This window comes from Mastigoproctus giganteus, chromosome 8 (genome assembly GCF_048544385.1).
Source record: "Mastigoproctus giganteus isolate SK-2022 chromosome 8, ASM4854438v1, whole genome shotgun sequence".
Lineage (NCBI taxonomy): Eukaryota > Metazoa > Arthropoda > Arachnida > Uropygi > Thelyphonidae > Mastigoproctus > Mastigoproctus giganteus.
Genome location: NC_143582.1, coordinates 29,821,411 through 29,838,040, shown reverse-complemented (window position 1 = coordinate 29,838,040; position 16,630 = coordinate 29,821,411). Strand labels below are relative to the sequence as shown.

At 36.4% G+C, this 16,630-nt stretch overlaps 1 protein-coding gene across 1 annotated transcript in view; it reads left to right on the top strand.

Moving 5' to 3' along the window:
- The window catches only part of LOC150081400 (serine-protein kinase ATM-like), a 313,728-nt gene that overhangs the window by 29,878 nt on the left and 267,220 nt on the right, over nucleotides 1-16,630 (top strand). Inside the window, exon 5 of the mRNA XM_090380190.1 lies at nucleotides 1,709-1,873. Within this exon, the coding sequence (XP_090236316.1) occupies nucleotides 1,709-1,873 (165 nt within the window). The remainder of the gene's footprint in view (nucleotides 1-1,708; nucleotides 1,874-16,630) is intronic.

The following is a 16,630-nucleotide window of genomic DNA, read 5'->3' as shown; positions in this document are numbered from 1 at the left end:
TTTTGAAATAGTTTGAAAAACTGTGCAAAAAAATTAGTAGTGACTAGATATGCAATAATCTATACATTGCACTCACTCTATAAAAAAACTGAGAACAAGATGAATTTTTCCCAGTGACATTAAAAAATTATTTTAAGTTATTAACATAAATTTTTCTTTGTATATAGAAACCTCACATGACTGATATAAGGCAACCCTATACTTTTTTTGATTTTGAAAACATTCAGGATTTCTCAACTTATACTTGAGTACCTACATTTTGTATGTATACATGTATATATGACTCTTAATGTAAATACAACTCATTTTATTATTATTTATTTAGGTGGATTCCAGTTATTTAGGCCACCAGTTAATGAGGGCAGCTGTTTATTCGGGGCAAATCTTAAAAAACAGAACCCAATCAAGAAAATAGCTAGGGTTTACTTTGCTTAATTGGGACAACATGCTGTTTAATCAAGGCAGGAGACCGCAGCACTAGAGATTACCCTATGATTGTCTCCGACTGAACTACGTGGTTCGGTCGGATTTCTGGAGGTCACAACCATAAAACATGAAAAACAACTAGCAGTCACCTGTTTATTGGGCTTTTCTGTTAGCAATCTATCATAAATGGATAGTAAACTCAATCTTATTGAATTTGCAATAATACCGACAACTGGAATTCTGTGTGTTATTATGGTGAAATGTGTTTATACTTCCATGAAATCTTCAATCATATAAAACAATTAATGTTCAGAATCTTCTCTTCATTCCTATTTTTAAAGCTTCATAACTTGTTACTCCGTTCTCACTTGCGCGTATCGTGTTACTTGCAATTTATGCTGTATTTGCAATTATGCCGTATTCTTTGTTATTGATTGCTTATCTTTTTGCTGTTTGTTTTAAATTTTAACCCCCACCCACAAATGTCAGTGAACAGAAATGTCAAATATTTCATGTATCATTTAATTTTTTAATTGGTAAGGTAATAAAGGGTAAATTTGTGCTTAATATATCTTTACTTTTATAGCCCGTGGATAATATTCCTCCTATTTTCGCTAATTAGAATCGCTGTTTAATAGAATTAAAATTCAATTCACAAACGTGATCACAATGACCGGCACTTACTACACATCGTATGACGAATGGTACTTTACTATGGTGAGTCCCTCGTAATGTGATTTGATTGTACAGTGAATCCATTGTATTTTTAACTATTTATGTGAAACTTTGGATAATTGGGGCAGCCGCTTAATCGGTCCAAAATGCACTAGTACCAAATAACTGGAATCGACTGTATTTGTTATTTGCTGTTAATGGTCATTTAATTCTCTGGCAAAGCAAATAAATGGATATTTATTTATTATATACTTATGAATTTGCTTCCCAGACAGTCGTTTCAAAAATTAACTGCATCACTGGTTTGTGAAATTTTGGTTTTGGTGGGCATGGCTATTTTTAACCTAAAAAAATAATATTTTAAGATATTGCTCTAAAATCGTATTACATGCATGTAAATGTAAAAATATAATTTAATGTACAGTATTGTATTATTTTATTTTTAAATATTGAAATATATGGTAGGCCAGGAACTTCCAAATACTGTACATCTTTTATGTGGCATCATTGTCAAAAGCTTTCATCACAGCATTTACAATACTGTAATTCTTAACTTTGCAAATCAATAAAGGGATAGAATTATGATACTACTATTTTTAATTTTCAGGAGGCATTCGTTTAAGTTGGTCTAAAATTTACAGTTATATCTCAAAGGTATTGTCGGACGATTTTACTTGTATTGCTTTTGGTACAGATTGCACTAATATTTTGCTTAAAGAAGTGCTATGGATTCCTCAGATGTGTTGGAGTATTGATAATGTTCAGTACAAAAGTAAGTATACTATGACTTACCATTTCTGTTTATATTCCAAAAATGTATGTGTAGAAAGTTGAATACTAAAAAAAAATTTTTTTCCTGTTCTCTTCCAAGTGTATATTGAAAATTTGTTAGAGGGTCTTTGTTGCTACTATAAATAGTGGTGGCTCATGGTATAAACAAATGGTAGTTACAAATTGTGTTTTGATCTTTGAAACTTTTTAGTTTCAAAAATCATTACTTGTAATTGTTATTATAAATAATGTTTTTAAATTTAAATTTAAAAATAAACTATATTCATAATTCTGTAATTTTCTTGTCCATGCAAAAGCACTACAAAATGCAACATCTCTAACAGAGCATTCACTAATCAATTGGGTTGCACACATTCTGCAACTCAGTCAAGCTATATCTCTCTGATGATGCCTATGTCTGGAATCCTGAGTGTGTGTATGTGCATGGTAATACCATTAAACATAGGTCTCCACAATCATTACTGGTTGAATGCACATCTACAACTTCTGTGAGCTACCACTGATCAATAGCAAGAGGTTCAATAGATCTATAAAAGAAAATGTGTTTTTAGTGTGTAAAAATTATTTATTATTGAAATTTGTAATTGTTAAAAAAGGTAGTGTTTTGAACGGTTTTAAATTTAATTTAAAATTATTCATAAATTTTCTAAATTTAAATAAAATTTAGATAATTTTAAAAAAAATTTAAATTGTCCAACTAACTTATTTGTCAGATTCCACTTAACTGTACATGGTGACTCATTTTCATTCTCAAAATAATAAACTATAGTTTATTATTTTGAGAATGAAAATGTTCTCCTCAAATGAAACATATTCTACTCAAAAGAAACTAGTTTCTTTTGAGTAGAATGTAGAATATGTTTCATTTTGAACAACCTTAGCAACTATGTTGATAAAGTCTTCCATCTTTTCAAGTCAATACTTATCAAGGCTTCCAACTTTAGTTCTTTTAATCTAATTATCACCAGCAATGATGAGCCAAGTTATACCCTCCCATTATTGTGTCCTAAAATTTTTTTTTTAAATAAGAATTCTTTATTAATTATTAATTAATAAAGAATTCATTTAGCATCAGAAAACAGAAATTTATGTAAAAGTAAATAATATATATGAAACTCATGATAAATTTGTGGTAGAAAACATGACAATTGCTTTTAGTTTTGTGGAAATAGACACTTTTATTATCTTGTAAAAACATTAGGTTCAGTCAATTCAGACCTTTATTTTGATGCAGAAACATTCTTTGATAACTTTTGTTGCATAGTTTCATTTTTTTGTGATATTTTGTCCATAATATATGAAAGTGTCAAAAGTAGTCATCAATAAATAAATCACTCAAAAATAGAAAAATGCAATAAATAGCACCAGGTGCCTCTGTAGCCAGGTGGGATGGAGCAGCAGTGTGTAGCACACGCTTCTTGATTAGACCGGGGTTCGAGCCCGTCACCACCAAATACGGAGGATGCGGAAAGGTCAGGGAATGACCATCACATATCCCGGAGCAATATGGCCTTAGTTGCTAATGCTCCTAAAAAAAAAAAAAAAAACAAATAACAAACAATAAATAGCACCATTGTGAACACTTGTTTTCAGTTTCAGACGGACACAGTCTGATTTATAATATAATATAAGGCATATGCAAATTGATTGCAGCAGTGCGTAGCACACGCTTCTTGATTAGATCGTGGTTCGAGCCCGTGCCCACCAAATACGGAGGATGCAGAAAGGTCAGGGAATGACCACCGCATATCCCCGGAGCAATATGGCCTTAGTTGCTAATGCTCCTAAAAACCAAATAACAACAACAGCAAATTAATTGTACACATATCTAATATTAAGTATATCCTGTACTTCCTTAGCAAATTATTTAATAGTGAATTTATTCAGAATAATGATTATACTAAAGAATACAGTATAACTGTATTCTTTAAGGTGACTATAGTGGTCTCAGACAGTTTTTAAATTCTGTACAGTGGGACCAACTGATGATGTTACCAACAGCAAATTCTAAGTGGAAAGCATTCAAGGAATTAATAGTGGATGCTACACCGACATGTTGATGGCATCAAAGGCAGCTTCAGTATACAGGTACATGATTGTGCGAGTTCCTCTTGCTGTTCAAAGGCGGACAATATATTACATGTGGTTGCAAGGAGGTTCGTCACTGTGGATCGGTTTCGGATTCCGTAGTGGATCTCTGGTGGCTTATCTCCAAGAATCTGATTCATTAAGGTGGGCAGCATAGTTTTTTCCAGGATTTTCAGGAGAGTTGAAGAGTTAGATATCGGCCGAAAGTGCCTGGGTAGAGTGGGGTTTCGAAATTTTGGATGTGGTCTGACAAGGTAGCTGTTCCAGGCTTTAGGAAAATTTCTTGTGGTTACATTTCTATTGAAGATGGACTTGAGTGGTTGCCTGATGAACAGACTGAGGCATTTTACCATGAATTGTGGCACTTTGTCGGCCCCCACGGTTACTGTCGCTAGAAGGGGGTTTATCGCTACTGTCAGCTGGTGTGTAGAGATGGTGATGGAATGCAAGATGTCTTGTAATTCATTGTGACAAATGGGCCTGGAGTGCTGGGGTCCATAGTTTAATAATTTCAAATAGATATTTACAGTATACCCAGTTATAAAATATAAGTACAAATTCAGTAGCTTTCGGAACACGTGTCCCTTTATCAACTGACAAATTTGAATACATTACAAGCAAAGTGTGGCACGTTACTCATGCGTCATTGTTGTAGCACGGACGTGTGCTGCCTTACGCCAGTGATCATCCATCAATAAAATGGTTGTCTCTAGGATGGGATGTATACGCATGCCTTTCTGGCGATTTAATGCCTTAGGGTTGTTTATTATGTTTAGTGACTCTAGCCATAGGCGGTGGCGAAAGTGTCGCGCGTGGTCCACTATCTCAAAGTCGCGCTTGGGGTCAAGATCGTGGTTGGTAGCCCAAAAATGTTCTGCAAGCACGGACTGGTCAGTTTAGGCAAGCCGGATTGCTCTGTCGTGTTCCGTTTGAAGTTGGGTGCCCAGGTGTGCTGTTATTGCTCGTGATTTCTTTCTATTAAATTGCACTCACGGAACACGACAGAGCAATCCGGCTTGCCGAAACTGACCAGTCCGTGCTTGCAGAACAGGCGCCTCCGTAGCCAGGTGGGAAGGAGCAGCAGTGCGTAGCACACGCTTCTTGATTAGACCGGGGTTCGAGCCCATCACCACCAAATACGGAGGTTGCGGAAAGGTCAAGAGAATGACCACCGCATATCCCGGAGCAATATGGCCTTAGTTGCTAATGCTCCTAAAAACCAAATAACAAACAAACAAACAAGCTTGCAGAACATTTTTTGGCTACCAACCACGATCTTGACCCCAAGCGCGACTTTGAGATAGTGGACCACGCGCGACACTTTCGCCACCGCCTATGGCTAGAGTCACTAAACATAATAAACAACCCTAAGGCATTAAATCGCCAGAAAGGCATGCGTATACATCCCATCCTAGAGACAACCGTTTTATTGATGGATGATCACTGGCGTAAGGCAGCACACGTCCGTGCTACAACAATGACGCATGAGTAACGTGCCACACTTTGCTTGTAATGTATTCAAATTTGTCAGTTGATAAAGGGACACGTGTTCCGAAAGCTACTGAATTTGTACTTATATTTTATAACTGGGTATACTGTAAATATCTATTTGAAGTAATTCATTGTGTTGACATAAAAGAGAGTTTAGTTGATTTGCACATGTGTTGAATCTGGTAATATGATCTAGCCATTGAGCTGGGTCCAGCTGACTAGGAAAGCTATGGGATCTGAAGCAGTATGGGATTTTCCCTTTTTGAAGTTGGGTGCCCAGGTGTGCTGTTATTGCTCGTGATTTCTTTCTATTAAATTGCACTCATGCTCTTGAATAAGATATCCGGTCAGAAGTCTGTTGAGTTCTTTTCCAGATCTGGTGTAGCTACTGCTTTAACAGGAAGGCCATGTGTACATTTGGATTCCACCAGGCTTTGGAGTAAGATAGCACATTGCACAATATTCCACATCAAAGAAAATCCTTATCTTTTTTGATGCGGAATATTGTGCAATGGTGTTCATCCAGTTTATCAATAGTGTTACAGCAAGCGAGATGTCACACGTTTCAAGGACATGCCAAGGTATAAGGGTGGTGGTGGCTTGCAGACATTTTTGGATGTTAAGGAGCTTGGGGATGACGATGACGGTGGTTTGAACGTTTTTTCGGGCAGGTAGTCCCCGAGCAGGAATAATTACTTTTGCATAGATAGGGTTGTGATCCGATTTGTAGTGCATCTTAGGTGGTTCTTCAATCATACATGCTAAGGAGGAAAATAGCAAGTCAAGGTGGTTTTCTCCTCTAGTAGAGCAATGATGTAAGGTAGTGGTGTAAGGTACCCACACAGTAATTGGGAAGTTAAAATCAGTATAATTATAGTTATCCTCAAGATAATAATAATTATCATCCAGCAAGACCTGCTTAACCAATTACAATATTTGTGTAATGGTAAAAAATTCAACTTATTTGTATTGCAATGCCAAGAGTGTTGTTAATAGATTAAGTGAATTTGAGCTGTTGATAAAGTCTTCTAAAGCTGATATCGTAGGGCCAACTGAGATTCCTGTCATCCTGAAATTGGTGCTGAGGAATTTCACTGTGGTAATTATAATATTCCACCTCCCCAGACTTACTTCTGGAGTTTGCTATCCCTTTTAGCTTTATGTTTTCATGCTATAGGCTTTTAATTTTGATGATTTAAGAAAAGCGTTTTTGCATCCTTCTCTAATGGTGATGTTTTATAAATTTTAATTTCAATCAATCTTCCATATTTTAGCCTTCTAACTTCCATGTAAAGAATTATAATAAAAAAAGAGATGAATCCAATATATATTATGGAGCTTTATGCTATTTATTAATTATTTTTATTCACCATAACTGAAAGCGACCCATAAACAATTGATTAGCCAGTGATCACACAGATATAAGGAATGCAGAACTAGAATTTGGGGAGTACAATGTGTACAGAAAGGATAGACAGGATAGAAAGGGAGGAGGTGTTATGCTGTTAATTAAGAAAAACATAAACCAGTTGATCACTGTTGCTACTGCAACAGTGATCGCAGTGTGCTGAAGTGGGATTTAATCAAAGAGGTAACTACCATTAGGGGTAAAGGGAAGGGTTATTGCTTTCGTAAAGGCGACTACGATGGATTGAGACAGTATTTAAATTCTATACAGTGGGACCAACTGATGATGTTACCAACAGCAAATTCAAAATGGGAAGCATTCAAAGAACTTATCTTGGAAGCTACTAGGCTTTACATACCAACTAAGAAATATTGTTCAAGGTTTAGGCCTATGTGGTTGTCAGATGAACTAATGAGACATATGGCAGAGAAGAAAAATGCATGGGATACATACAAATTAATGGGTGACATGGAAGCCTATGATAGATATAAGTTGGTCTGTAACCAAGTCACAAAGGAGATTAGGCAGGCAAAGGCAGATTATGAGAAATCCTTGGCAAAGGACGCAAAGAAAAACAGAAAAGAGTTCTTTACCTATTTAAACTCAAGAAGGAAAGGGATGAATCAGATTGGTCCACTTGATATCGATGGGTCAACTGTTGATGATCCTGCTCAGGTAGCTAACAAACTGAATGAATATTTTGCATCGACATTCACACATGAGGAGTTATTCAGTGAGGGGAATGCCAGAGGTGTATTCAACTCTGGCAGTAAGGTATATAATCTTGTAATAACTGAGAGTAAAGTGGAGGAGAAATTGTTGAAGATAAATACAAGAAAGGCACCTGGGGTGGATGGGATCTATCCAGTTATATTAATGGAAGCAGCAAAGGAAGTAAGCAAACTCTTGGCCATGGTTATGAGAGCTTCCTTGGACTCAGGGGAAGTACCCATGGACTGGAGATGTGCAAATGTGACCCCAATTCACAAAGGAGGATCAAAGGGCGACAAAGTAATTATAGACCTGTTAGTTTAACTTCTGTTCCTGGAAAATTAATGGAGGCACTGGTTAAAGATGCACTGCAGGATCATCTAGACAAGACTTCAGTTATAGCTCAGACAGAGCATGGTTTTGTTAAGGGGAAGTCTTGCCTGACCAATTTGATTGGATACTATGATGCAGTCACAAAAGAACTGGATGCAGGAAATAACTTTGATATTATATACTTGGATCTTAGAAAGGCTTTTGATACTGGTACACATGGAAGACTGCTGCACAAATTGGAGCAGTGTGGCATTGGAGGCAAATTGCTGCTATGGATAAAGGGTTGGTTGAGGGGGAGAAGACAGAGAGTGGTAATCAATGGACACTGCTCATCGTGGACTAATGTTATTAGTGGAGGCCCTCAGGGTTCAGTATTGGGTCCATTATTGTTTTCTGTATTTATAAATGATATTGATGATGGTATATCAAGCTTAATGTTCAAGTTTGCAGACGATACGAAGGTTGGCAGGGTTGTCAAGGACACTACTGACACTATGCTACTGCAACAGGATCTGGAAAGGTTGAGCAGATGGGCTGAGAGGTGGCAAATGAAGTTTAACCTTGACAAATGTAAAGTACTACATATGGGAAACAGCAACCCCAGAGCAACGTATCAACTCTGTGGTACTACACTGACAGTGGTAGAGAATGAAAGGGACCTGGGGGTGGTTGTGTAGGCAGATATGAAATTTTCTGAGCAGTGCAGACGGGTGGCAAGAGTAGCTCATGGTGTATTGTCGATGATATATAGGAATTTTTCTAGCAGGGATAAGGAGGTGATTATTCCCTTGTATAAGGCAATGGTCAGACCGCACCTAGAGTACTGTATACAGGTCTGGAGGCCTCATTTCAAGAAGGATGTAGAGATGCTGGAACGAGTACAGAGAAAGGCAAGATTGGTGAATGGAACAAAGGGGTGCTCTTACGAAGAAAGGCTTAAGTTTTGCAAATTACAGTGTCTGGAGACTAGGCACCAGCGAGGTGATCTGATAGATGTGTATAAAGCCTTGAATGGTTTGAGCATGCTCAATGTTGATGGGATTCTTCCTCTTGCTCAGAATAATCACCTGAGAGGGCATAAATTCAAATTGAGGAAAGACAGATGTAGGATAGACGTGAGAAAATTTGCCTTTAGCCAGCGGGTGGTTGGTTGCTGGAATAGACTTCCATCCTTTGTCGTGGAAGTTGATAGCCTAAATGAGTTTAAGGCTCAGCTGGACAGGTATTTCGAACGAACAGAGGGGTGAAGTGGAAGTGGTTATTTTTTATTTATTTATTTACTTATTTATTTATTTTTTTTGTTTTTTTTTTTTTTTTTTGGCTGATGCTGCATAAGCTTGCTTTATTGCATCAAATGCCTCTACTAATGCTAATGATATAGATGAACAGTGCACTGTTGAGTCAGTTTGGTGTGACATAAGCACTGCGAAAGCAAAAATAAGAGTAGGAGTGTGTTATAGGCCTAATGACTCAAATGAGTACAATGAACAATTATGCAGAGAAATAGAATGGGCCAGTAAATCAGAATGTCTTATAATGGGGGATTTTAACTTCCCAGATATTGACTGGAACTTGTGGGTTGGTCACTCACACACTAGTCAGACTTTTGTGGATTAATTGGATGATTGTTTTCTGCAGCAGCATGTTCGAGAGGCAACCAGAGAGAATAATACTCTTGATCTGGTTATCAGCAGTGATCATTCGTGTATTAAGAATTTGCAGATAAAGGAACCACTAGGTGGCAGTGATCACAATGTACTGATGTGGGATTTACTTAAAGATATAATTACAATCAGGGGTAGAGGAAAGGGTTCTTGCTTCCGTAATGGTGAGTACAGTGGTCTCAGAAAGTTTTTAAATTCTGTACAGTGGGATAAACTGACGATGTTATCAACAGTAAATTCTAAGTGGGAAGCATTCAAGGAATTAATCATGGATGCTACTAAAAGTTTCATACCTATTAAGAAATATTGTTCAAGGTTTAGGCCTAAATGGTTATCTAATGAACTAATGAGACTCGTAACAGAGAAGAAAAATGCATGGGATGCATATAAATTATCAAGCGACTCAGAAGCCTATGGCAGATATAAGCTAGTCTGTAATCAGGTCACAAAGGAGGTTAGGCAGGCGAAGGCAGATTACGAGAAATCCTTGGCAAAAGATGCTAAGAAGAACAGCAAGGATTTCTTTACTTATATAAACTCTAAAAGGAATGGGATGAATCTGATTGCTCCACTTGACATCGATGGTTCGACTGTTGATGATCCTGCTCAGATAGCAAACAAACTGAATGAGTATTTTGTATCTACATTCACACATGAGGAATTATAAAGGTTTGAAAATGGCAGAAGGTTATAAAATTGTAGCAGGATACTTAATGATTTTGTAATAACTGAGAGCAAAGTGGAGGAGAAATTGTTGAAGTTAAACATAAGAAAAGTACCTGGGGCGGATGGGATCTATCCAGTTATATTAAAGGAGGCGGCAAAGCAACTAAGCAAACCCTTAGCCATAATTATGAGAGCATCCTTGGACTCAGGGGAGGTTCCCATGGACTGGAGATGTGCAAATGTATCCCCAATTCACAAAGGAGGATTGAAAGGTGACACGAGTAATTACAGACCAGTTAGTTTAACTTCTGTTCCGGGTAAAATAATTGAGTCACTGGTTAAAGATGCATTGCAGGATCATCTAGACAAGACTGCAGCAATAATCCAGACACAGCATGGGTTTATTAAGGGAAAGTCTTGTCTGACAAATTTGATAGGATATTATGATGTGGTTACAAAGGAACTGAATGCAAAAAATAATTTTGATATCATATACTTGGATTTGAGGAAAGCTTTTGAAACTGTTGCACATGGAAGACTACTGTACAAATTGGGCAGAATGGTATTAAGGGTAAGTTGCTACAATGGATAAAAGGATGGTTGAGTGGGAGAAGACAGAGGGTGGTAATCAATGGGTGCTGCTCTTCGTGGACTAATGTTATTAGTGGAGTTCCACAGGGTTCGGTGTTAGGTCCACTGTTGTTTTGTATATTTATCAATGATATTGATGAAGGTATATCAGACTTAATGTCGAAGTTTGCAGATGATGCAAAGGTTGGCAGTGTTGTTAATGACAGTAATGGCAGTGTGCTACTGCAGCAGGATCTATATAATTTGGGCAGATGGGCTAAGAAGTGGCAACTGAAGTTTAACCTTGACAAATGCAAAGTACTGCATATGGGTAGAAGTAACCCCAGAGAAACGTACCAACTGTGTGGTACTACACTTAAGGTGGTAGAAAATGAAAAATACCTGGGAGTAATTGTGCAGGCAGATATGAAGTTTTCTGAGCAATGCAGACAGGCTGCCAGGGCAGGTCATGGGGTTTTGTCAATGATATATAGGAATTTTTTTTGGTAGTTGTTGGTGCTAGGCTTCTGTGGCCATAATGCACCTCCCAAGGTTTTTGCAGTACTTTGATCCAAGCCCGAGGCAGGAATCGAACCCGCGACCTTTGGGTTGCCAGGCAGGCACTTTACCCACCCGGCTAGCCCGGTCGGCATATGGGAATTTTGCTTGCAGGGAAAAAGTAAGTGATTATCCCTCTGTATAAGGCAACGGTCAGGCCACGCCTTGAGTACTGCGTACAGGTCTGGAGGCCTCGTTTTAGGAAGGATGTAGATTTACTTGAGCGTGTACAGAGAAGGGCAACAAGATTGGTGAGGGGAATGAAGGGATCCTCTTACCAAGAGAGGCTTAAGTTCTGCAAATTGCAGTGGCTGGAGACTAGGCACCTGCGTGGTGATCTGATTGAGGTGTATAAGGCCTTGAATGGGTTGAGCACGCTGAATTCTGATGGGATCCTTCCACTTGTTTAGATTATGAACCTAAGGGGGCATAAATTCAAATTAAGAAAAGACAGATGCAGAATAGATGTGCGGAAATTTGCCTTTAGCCAGTGGGTGGTGAATTGCTGGAACAAACTTCCATCTGTCATTGTGGAAGTTGATAGGTTGAATAAATTTAAGGAGGAGGAACTGGACAGGCATTTGGAGGGAATGATGTGATTATTTTTTTTTTCTTTGGCTGATGCTGCATAAGCTCATACACATGCTTTCTTGCATCACATGCCACTACTACTACTACTACAATGCTTATGCTAGTTTACAATGATCACTGCTACTTTATAACTGCTAATGCTATTCACTCTTGAAAGTCTCTTGCAACCAACCTACAGGAATTTCTTCCAAAACTTTTGCTTGTATATGTCCCACTTCAGGTACATTCTGACTGCAATTATGGGTCATTTTAGGAATTGTATTTGTGATTATTTATGGTACTTAAAATGCTATTCCACTTCTGAATATCTTTTGTAAATTGCCAGAATTGCTATCAAAATTGTTTTCATTTTTAGCTGTAGATGTTTGATAAACATTCTCTTTTAGTGAAGTGACTGTATCTCTCTCTCTCTGATTTTTCAAGGTCTATAACACCTTCTAATTTCAAGTATTTCTTGGTAGCAGTGTTCTCCCCAGGACCCATTGAATGGGTGCACCGCCCAGTGAATTTAACTAACTGCCCGGCTAAAATTTAAGTGATTCTCGCGGTACCATATAATACTGCTCACTGATCTCGATCAATATTAATTCGAACATACTATGCAATCGAAGTCAGTGCGACAGGAGCATATAATGTTAAATTATGCAATTAACTTTTGCTCTGGATCGCTTAAGTCACATTTATAACAGAAAATTTTATAATATTGTGAAGTATTATACTTCCTCACCTACCTACTTCATAATGCTACCCAGCTGGCAAAATTTTCCGGAGAGAACACTGGGTAGTATTTGTGAACATTCTCAAAATATATATTAGATGGACTCTCTTATTTATCAGTTGTGTGGGGAAATTCTTCCTGAGACTTTACTGTTTCTATATAAAATAAAAACTGAAAAATTAATGTTTTTGCCTTTCATGTTCATAATATAATATTTGAAAGCATTTCCAAAATACTTAAAAAATGAAAATAACTTAGAATTTCAAAAATCAGAGTAAAAACTATGAACACCATGTAAGCATGTCAGCTTTTTGCTGTGCTGTTTACAGATAAATAGAATTATTATTATATTAACTAATAATTTAGTTTCACATTTTATTGAATTTCATTGAACAGTGAATTTGTTTTTCTTTAGATTTTCAGTATTTAGAATTTAATATGCATTTATTCAAAATGTTTTGGATGCATTTTTTAATTTCATTATTATAATTAATTTTAGGACTTGAAATTATATTTGCTTGGTATGAACTGTGTATAAATATGTTCTTCAGTTTAGTTGAATCATTAATAAGTTTATTAAACCATGATAATTACCTTTGTTATCAGCATCTCATTCTGAAACCTCTAGTGGTTTCTTGACCACATTTATTCTCTATGCTGTCATTCTCCTGATCATTATAATTATATATGTGACCAATAAACTTGCAGAGGTTTCAGAATATGATGCTAATATCAGAGTTGATTATCATGGAACCATAATTTCATGTTTTAATCAGTAATTAACTCTAAATGATTTTTAGTTATTCTTTGTTAGGTTTTGCCAGTGATTTGTTGGCCAGTATCTAACAAACATCTTGGCAAACCTAGAAAAATTTAACAAACAGCTTGTGTGAGCTGGCTCAAGCACACCATGACTATACCCTTAATGAAGTTGTTTTTAAAAATACATTATTTTGATTCTCAGAGTGCTAATTATTCCCCTCCCTCAATATACCCCTGTGGAGCCTAGCTGTGTGATTTTCCAAATGACCAATCCAAATAAAATTATTATAGAAATATAATATTATAATAATATTGTATTCAAAATATAATAATATTGTATTATTAATTATATAATAATGATACTAATTATTATTATATTATTTTATAATATTATAATAAATATAATATTATGAATATACAAGGGTGGATCAATAAGTAATGCACAATTACTCACACACATGCAGTCATAAGGAAGAGGGAAGAATTAATGATATACACTTGTACTACCAATTTCCCATTAACACACCTAATATGATTTTTCTGGTGTTTTTTCTGAAGGTATGGATGAACAAAGTGACAGCTATTTCTGGCAGTGGTGTGTGATGGAAGAGCCATGGAGTTCCTGTTCAAATCAAATGGAGTTCCTGTTCAAATCAGAAGATCAGTTGGCCACATCTATCCATCAAAAATTCCTGGCAGTCTTACAGGCCCAGTCAGTTGGTCGAAATAATGTCCAGAGATGGCTCCAATGGTTTTGGGAAGGTGATTTCAATTTCAAGGACAAAAGAAGAGCTGGAAAACCAATATCTCTTATAAGCAGTGAAAACAAAGAATTCATTCACCAGCTCATTGCAAATAATAGGTGCATAACCACCAGACAAGTGATAGACGCTGTGAAAATATCAAAAGGAAGTGTTTTGACCATAATCAACAGACTAGGGTACAGAAAAAAAAGATACTGCTTGCCTAAGCTGCTCACATGAGAGATGATGGCTGCAAGGAAAGAGATCTGTGAAGATCTGGAGTGGTTTGGTTCTAGTGGTCCTAAGTGCTTTAAGAGGGTTACCACATGTAATGAAACATGGCTCTTCCATTATAACCCACAAACTAGATGATAATCTGTGAAATGGGCACACCCAACATAACCTCTAAACAAAAAGCCAAAACTTCCAAATCATCAATAAAACTTACGGCCACCTTCTTCTGGGATCAAAATGGAATTTTAATTGATTTCTTGGAAAGTGGAACAACTATCAACAAAGAAAGATACTGCTTGTCCCTGGAAAAATTTAATTGAGCTCTGAAAACCAAAAGACCTCAACTGAATCAGTAGGACATCAAGTTTCATCAGGATAATGAAAGGCTGCACACAGCACAGATGACACAGTCCAAGATCGCTCAGGTGGGGTGGAGCGTAATGCTCACTCACCACCCTATAGCCCTGACCTGACCCCATAAGATTCTTTTTTGTTTGGTATACCAAAGGCATACCTGAGTGGTAAGGTGTTTGAGAGTAATATGGAAATCTGTCTGGAAAGAATGCCCGAGAAAATGCAATGAGTGTGATGGTTCTTACATTGAGTGATATTTTCACAAAGTTGAAAGGTTATATTTTATGTATGTGAAGAATGGTTGCAATACTTTAGATAATAAATATGTTATAGCTTATAGTGTGTTACTTATTGACCTACCTTGTACATATTAAAATTGAAAAAAATATTTTTTATTGAAAATTGCAATAATAATTTAATACATATTCCCTATTACTTATTGATTTACAGATTTATTTTTCTTAGCTCTTCTTGAGCTTGCAAACAGAACTCATTTTGCAGGAGCTGTATTTTACAAAATAAATTATTACTTCAGACACATTATGAAGTGAAGTATGCAAAAATATTTATAAAGGAAGAGGGTCATTTTACACTGATTCAGATTTTAAAATGCAGATACTATACTTTCCCTAGGGTTAGCTACCCTTCAAACATATTACTTAGCAAATTGCAGAAGTCTGATAATCTGGCACATCTGATTTTATGGAATATCTAATAATTTGGCATCTCAGTGGCCATCCAGCAATGTTATATGTCCATAGAACTGTGACAGTGCTGTGACAAATTATTAGAATTTTAAATTCAAATTCATTCAGAATTGGTGTTAATTCTGAGAGACCAAATGAATACTTGTCTGAATAATGTGTTTAGTGGGAAGAGTTTTCTGGTATTATTTTTCAAATATTTTGGATGTTGCATCTCTTCTTCAAAGCAAAATTGTAAACAAGTTAATGTACATGGTGATTACATTTTGGGTGGCTTGTTTGAATTTTTTCTTTTTCTGTGATTAATAAAAGTGAAAAATAAATATAGTAAATAAATTAAGTATAGTTATTGAGGTCTTTGTAAGGTAATGCAGCAGCAGCTCTGCGGTTTTCAGCTCCCACAAATCAGCCTGTAAACACAAGTTTTTACAGACATAATACATGATAAACCATGTGAACCAACGTATTCTGATCAAAACAATTGATGCAACAAAAATTTCCTCAATAAAAAATTTCCTAACCAATGGATCAGCCAGGTTGTTCCCATTACATGGCTTTCTTGTTCTTTGGATATCAAATCTACGGATTTCTTTGTATGGGACTACATAAATAAAAAGGTGTATGCAAAAAAGTAACAACATCGCAGAGTTAAAAGACTGGATTGAACACACAGTGACTCCAGTATCTCAAGAGGTACTTCAAAACACTTGTAACAAAATTGGCTACTGCCTTAATATTCTACATGCTACCAAGGATGCCCATGTAGAAGTTTACTGAAGTGTGGTTGTGTGATAAGAAATTCTTTGAGTTGCTTTGTTAAGTGCAGCAAACTTTTTTACAGTACCTATTATAATAAAATTTTAATTGAACCTCATAATCAAGTGAATATTTTATAGACACCCTGTATTATTTTTCGTTTTGTAAAATGTGCTGGATTTTAATGATTGTAAAGTCAGATTTTTGCAGTTTTGTGTGTGTGTGTGTGTGTGTGTGTGTGTGTGTGTGTGTGCGCGCGCGCACACACACACACACACACATGCATATACACAATTAAAAGTAAAATACCTCTGTAATATGTGTAATTGGCTTTATTTCAGAGCTGATATCTCTTTCTTTTTTTTATTTCAGAAAAAGAAAGAGAC